We start from the raw sequence: 6649 nt of genomic DNA on the forward strand, positions 1-6649 counted from the left end.
TTGTAAGTAATCTACTTCACATAACTACACTTTATATGTTCGTTGTACCTAACATGTAATGTACTGCAAATGAGAACTTGTAGAACTATAAATCTATATGCAATTTAGCAATGACCACAGTTTGCCTCTGAGTTTTTTAAGGTTCCATGCTGCTGAATTTAAACAATTGAAATTAAACGCCTATAACTATATCATAGATAATTGCTTACTACACTACATTGGAGAGCATGCATCCAACAACACACTTGCCAAATGCTAGCTGCAACCACTGTCATCTATTTGTTCTATACAACTTCCATTTTGTGTTGGTGATTCTTCGAAATCCTTTACGATCAATGATAAAAATGTAGAACTGGCCTCTTCATCACAGTTGCTCTGCACCTGCATTGATAAATTTCTTCTTATTATTCCAACAACAAAAAGCTTCATCTTCTTACAAAACTCAAATTGAACTTGACATATAGTTTACTGAACTTGACCTTGTTAGAGAGAACTTACAATTTCTTTAGGAGTTGGTATGGCGGGAAGAATGGTATGCATTGAAACCATTCTTGGATTAGTAGACTGCACTACGTCTACCTGTGTTGAGAATAGGGCAGAGACGGGCCGATGGTCTGAGAACTTACTTTCACTACGGAAATAAGAGAGCTGCGTCACCCCTTTTCCATACCACAGAATTCTGTCACACCTGCCACCATAATTAAATTACGTCTTTAGTTTTTATGTAGCAGAAGAAAGTTAAGGTATTTGTTGATCAAGGCTCATGGGAGGCCTATCGGGGGGTAGACAACTGATTCCCGTGGTTCTTACCATGCTGGAGTCCTTTGCTTCTCTCCTGATCTGCCTGGAAGCCCACCTGAATAGCGATTGCAATTTGATGAAGAATACTTATAGGTAGGTGCAAATTCTAAAGCTCCCTCCTTCCAACCCTGAAATACCCCACCATATTCTCGTTCCCTACGCAGTTGATCAAATTCTTGCAACGCTGTCCAGTCTAGTTTCCTTATCATCTGCCTGGCTGAATTGTCCTCCAAGTATAGCCTATAGTTGAGATCCCCGAACCAGAAAATCCGACTGTTTCACAACAGAAAAATTAGCCGTTAAGGATGACTTCTTCCATTCTTTGATAATTTTGACTCATTCAGTTAATTCGGTCATCCAGATACCTTATTGGTTTTAAAATCTGGTTAAATTTTGACAGACTCCTGTGAGTATTGAGTTTTGGTTACGTTAAAGCATACTACTAGTTGTCAAAGCTGTCCTATCATTGTCAGTTTTAGGAACTCTTGTAATTATTGGGTTGAATAACGAATAACGGGAAAATTTTACTGCTACATTTCTACTGGGAGGAACACGTACTCGTGTCCTAAGATGGTGAGAGGATGAGGAATATCGTCGTCTGAAGAGGATCGAGGGAAAGCCGTTCGCTTAAAAATCTCTGCGACTTGATGATTCCTTCTACCTTCATCTCCTTTCTTCTCTCCAGAAGCTAAATGGGCAACAACAAAGCAAAAACTAGTTCTCTCGATTGTCATGCTAACTGAAACCGAACCTTTGTTTCCCAAATAACCCATGATGCCACAGGCCACGGAACAAACTTTAACATTTGAAATGTTATGTTTTCTGACCAATTCACTTTTCATCCATACACTAATGAAGACTCCAACCATCTTCTTGCTTGCAATTAGCTTGTACTTACTCACACTCTTTGGCTTTTCTTGTAGGGTTCTTGATTGCTCCCTCGTGATTTCAGGTTCGAGTTCAGAAACTTGCACATAATTGTAGTTCTCACTAGAAATTGGATGAACAATGGGCGTCGACCAAGGGCATCCGAATTTTTCGTTGAGAGTTTTCCCTATCAGCAGGTTCCAGTTTCTTGCTTCGGTTGGGTCTTCCACTCCTATCACATTTCGGGTCTTCAAAGGTACGATCTCCTGAAATCTGCAAGCGAAATATCCGAGTTGTGATATCCATGCTACTTTCTCATATTAGTCAGATAAAAAATCAAGGAAATATGAACACTATATGTAATGTTGAGTTCCAAGTTTATATAACATACCCGAGAACATACATGTCTGCCGCGTCCTTAAGATTCAACCACTCATCCAAATCTACTGCCAAGCTCCCTCTGGGAGACCTTCCAGCAACGTTCCAAGTTCCCACAAAGATTCTAAAACATACGAAAATGGTTATCAGACGAAGTACTATAAGATCATACACTTTCCTGTTGCTTTCTTTCTTCCATAAATCGAAAAAAATTACCTCAACTCACTAGTTGAAGTGCATGGATCCATCTCCATGGACTGAAAGAGAATATCATCCAAGTAATCTGTGCTTTCATCTTCGCCCCCATCTGGAGAAAAATTCAGTAAACTTCAGTCCGGATTGAACTTACTCTGTGGACAGAAGAAGAATAAGAACGCGAATAAGAAAGAAGTCGGTATCAAATCCATAGTTAGAAGAAACAAAACCTGAAACTTGACTCAGTTGATAGGATTCAGCTCTCTTATGCTTTCTCTTGAACCACTTTCTAAACATTCTTCCCCTAACTCTCCGGTCTTCGTATGTCCATACATCAACTACAAAATAGGTAGAGCACTAGAGGATCGCCGTTGTGAAACTCCGTAATACTCCTGCGCCTTGCTGATCGGATGAAAGCTGTTCCCCTCCTACCATGGCGGCCTCTAGCCGCATTGCTCTGGACACAAAAACAAAACGCGGGTTTAGCTGTAAGAACATCGTATAGCCCGCCGTGTTCGGAAGCGATTCAAAGCATAGGAACAGACAAGCGCAAGAAGCTGAGAGAAAATACGGATCCGGCGGCAAACACAAGAGAGAAAACATACCGTGCGTGTGAAGGCAGAGATGGTTAAGAATTAGGATAAGTAGGGAGGGTTAAAAGCACAATGGCTCTTTCATTTGGTTTGATTATTCGGGTTGGTTAGGTTGGTGGTTGTCACGTTCGTGTCGTGGGATTTCTACGTGACAAGATTGTAACATGTCCAAGTCAAATAATTAAAAAGCCAGGTTATAGGCTTACAGCATTGGGTACACCTACGAGGGGTCCAAAGTCCAATCAACAAGCTAGAATATCTTTGTACATATCTGCCCCTATAGGCTTCTTAGACTACACTAATTCTGCATTAACTAGCTAAATGGTGTATCTTCCATTAATTAATCACAAGTTGAACTATGTGGCTGGTTGTCAGTTGTTGATACAAGTCTCACGGCCTATCAATAACTTGTTGGACTATATGAGTTGGTCTGGAAAACAAGTCGTGTTTGTCATTTTTGTGTTATACTTGTTATCTTAACGAGTCGTGTCAAACTCATTATCTTAACGAAGCCTAAACAGGTGATCCGATAACGATCCAATTTCTTTATGGATCGTGTTATTTCATGTCAGGTTAACAGGTTATGCAAGAAATTTTCATGTCTAATGTCTATATCTGACAAACGATGTCTCATTGGATTCTTACCCGATAACAACCTAACTCGTTAATGGATCGTGCGAGAAATTAACAGGTATATATATGAGTGACTGTCAATCGTGGATGAAAGTGAATTTCATGACTCACCAATCGTCGATGAGAGTGAGGCCGACGACTCATCAACCACTGAGCTCCTTCGGTTTATATGTGATAAGCTGTTGTCCCAACTCCTAGTAAGGATTAATGGCCAAAAAAAAACTCCAAAATGAAGATCATCTCACCATCGGTCCATGTGGGAGCATAGATATGGGGTCCAAAGTAGTAATGACGCCAGTGACTTGTACGTTTGGATTTATTGTACAAGCACATGAAGTATACAGCATGCAAAAATAGGTTAGACAGGTGGTATGAATGAGTACGGCGATCAGTAAAAATAGCTTAGCTTCAAAGTTTGAAACTTTCAATATAACTATATAAAACCGGGAGGCAGATTGTCTGCCCTCCTGTTTGTGTGTCATTCACATCCTTTTCTAATTTATGCTGTCACAGTTAAACCACGTTAATATTTTATATTTTTATTACTTTTTATCTTATTATCTCTATAAAAAATAAATATAAAATGTTTACGTAACTTAACTGTGACAGTACAAAATAAGAGAGGATGGAAAGTACATACAATCTGCCTCCAAACAAAAGTTACATTTTTCGTCGGTTGTGCAGGCTGGCCTAGAGTTAAAATCTTCTGCACTTTGACCTTTTGTGGCCTCAGTGTACCTTGCAGATTTGAACTGGCGGATCGGAATTAATTTGATCCACACTTATCCTTTGGAAGCTGGATTTTGACGTATTTTAATTAAATTCTTCTTGTTTTCATGGGTTTGAGACATTCTGGCGGGAGAAGTGTATGCGATTATAGTCTTTGCAGATAGCTTTCTACCTCAAACTATAATGAGATGCTTACTCCTCAACCTTCCTTCCTTGGGGACCATTTGATTCCTTTTCCAATCATTACTCGTAAAATGACGATCTTACCCTCCCATTCTAGCACCCATCTTCATAGGAATTGAAGAAGAATACTTAGCTACTCAAAGATGAGTAGGAACTTGTACTTAAAATTTCTTAAAAATGTTCGTTGTCAATTTATAGAATTTCGTGTTTATAATCAGAACCGTTCATGTTATAAATCACCCTATAAAGATTGTATTTGCAAAAAATCAATTAAAACTAAGATCGTTTAATCATCAAACTATTTAAAAACAAACCAACGGTATTTGTAAAAGCATTACGAATTGTCTATGTATTTGCTACAATAAATTGACTAAACGACCTTAGTTTTAATTTATTTTTGCAGAGATGATCTTCACAGTATGATTCATAGTATGAACGATTCTGATCATAAGCACAAAACTCTGTGATTAAAACATTAAGAGTTTCAAGTAAGAGTTTCTACTCATCTTTAAGTAGTTAAGTATTGTTCGGAATTGAATACCTTGTCAAGTGTTTGGAAGTTTGTTTGGGTGGGAAAATTAACCTTGTTAATTTATTTGATATTGTTGCATCGCATATATGGCAGGCTCGGGTTTGTATCTATATTTCTTTTCATGTAATCTCTTACATGAGAAAACGTTTTCATTACGTGAAAAAAGAGAGAGATACTATAATATACGCCCAAATACATGCAAGTCTCTCTACAACGTTATAATTCAAAAGGTACATACAAATTTCCGTCTCACTTAGTCACATAATGTTCATAATGAATTCCATATTGATGGACGAAAGGACATTGCATGTGTTTATAAGAAAATTAGACTACTCCTAAATTGTCAATTCGTTTTATAGTAGAACCTCAACTTTTTTCATAGTATTAAAGCAGGTTGTCCCTCGTGTGAAACTCAACTGCCACACGTGCTCCACATCCCCCCTTGTGTTATCCACGTGTTAGGCTTGAAAATTCACACATGTACTGATGAAACATGTTGAGAATGAACACTACATTGATGGGAGGAAGGTTCTTGCACCCATATTGCCATACACATTGATAGGAGGAAAAATCTTGCATTCATATTACCAATTAGTTTTATAATGAAATCTCAACTTTCTTCGTATATGAGACCCTAAACCCCTATTGTTACACTCTAAACAACTCCTTCCAACATCACTAACTAAAACATATTACAGGTTTAAAAATCAGAATGCTGGTTTTCTAAACCCTTCCCTACAACCTTAATCAGTTTCTTGCATCGGAAACCAAATGCTGCCGGAACATAAAGATGAAGGCTTCCACTCTCTCATTCAAATCCTCCTTCGACAGCTTCCTAACCTCCTCGTCCTCCGTATCGTCTTCAACCCGCTCTTGCTCGCTCTCGCCGCCGCCACTCGCCGATCTCTTGCACACTTCATTCTCACATACCTTAACTCGTTCAACTATTTGAGGAGCTGACGGGCATCGATATTCTCTTCTTTTTGCTCCTTCATTTCTTTTGAATCCTTCGGCATTGTTTTTGCATTCGCGATTTCGATCAGTATTCAACGTCCCGGAAGAAATGGAGGTGAAAACAATGGCTAGGAGGACAAGGTTGAGCAGAAGGAAAACCCACGCCCGCCATTGCTCCATGAGAAACACCATTAACATAAAACGTTTCAAACATGCCATCAACACAGCTGCTCCTGCTGTGAACAAAACTGTGTTTACTCTCCCACTCTCTCTCATCTTCTCCATATGATATCAATGTGTTTGGTTTTCTCAGATGTTACAAATTGTGATATCATCTGTTTGGTCTGGTTTATATATACCAGGGGCAGCGGGTGGGGGGATGGGATTTATCCGTGGGATTTTGGGTTGCTGAACAGGAGAGGATTTTGTGGGATTTGTGAGTGCGCTTCACCTTTTCAAGGGGCAGCTGTGATGATCAGAGAGACGTGACTTAAGCTTGCTTGGGGAGGGGAGACATCTAGACATATATTCACTGAAGCCTGCAGTCCATGTTCTTCCCTTCAGCAACCTGCATTGCAACCATATGATGAGTTCTCCAATTTGGATTTAGTCTTCTAGCTGGTTGTGAAAATATTCTTACGTGTAATCATTCTATCACTAGAGCAATTTACATGAAACGGGTTTACCGTCACTGCCACATGGCGTCTTTTGTCCAATAATGATTTGACATGTGCACCGCTACGTAGCATACTGATCTAATGATACATTGCTGTGTGGGAAAAAA

At 39.2% G+C, this 6649-nt stretch overlaps 2 protein-coding genes across 4 annotated transcripts; both read right to left on the reverse strand.

The window, feature by feature from the left end:
* Positions 1-166: 166 nt before the first annotated feature.
* Positions 167-2972, reverse strand: LOC137740392 (type I inositol polyphosphate 5-phosphatase 4-like). Of its 3 annotated transcripts, none has more exons than XM_068480268.1 (8): positions 2847-2972; positions 2472-2698; positions 2263-2353; positions 2060-2170; positions 1360-1941; positions 811-1074; positions 499-688; positions 167-381 (listed from the first exon to the last, which is right to left on the reverse strand). In XM_068480268.1, exons 2-8 carry the CDS (start codon positions 2536-2538, stop codon positions 256-258), a joined length of 1431 nt encoding a protein of 476 aa, XP_068336369.1. In that variant the 5' UTR covers positions 2539-2698; positions 2847-2972; the 3' UTR covers positions 167-255. The 3 variants fall into 3 exon arrangements, with proteins under 3 accessions (XP_068336369.1, XP_068336371.1, XP_068336370.1); XM_068480270.1 differs by having other exon boundaries at positions 2263-2396; XM_068480269.1 differs by lacking the exon at positions 2847-2972 and adding an exon at positions 2787-2833.
* Positions 2973-5658: 2686 nt separating this feature from the next.
* Positions 5659-6150, reverse strand: LOC137739286 (uncharacterized). The gene has a single exon (XM_068478839.1). The coding sequence runs from the start codon at positions 6148-6150 to the stop codon at positions 5659-5661; it is 492 nt and encodes a 163-aa protein (XP_068334940.1).
* Between the last annotated feature and the right edge of the window lie 499 nt (positions 6151-6649).

This window comes from Pyrus communis, chromosome 7 (assembly GCF_963583255.1).
Source record: "Pyrus communis chromosome 7, drPyrComm1.1, whole genome shotgun sequence".
Lineage (NCBI taxonomy): Eukaryota > Viridiplantae > Streptophyta > Magnoliopsida > Rosales > Rosaceae > Pyrus > Pyrus communis.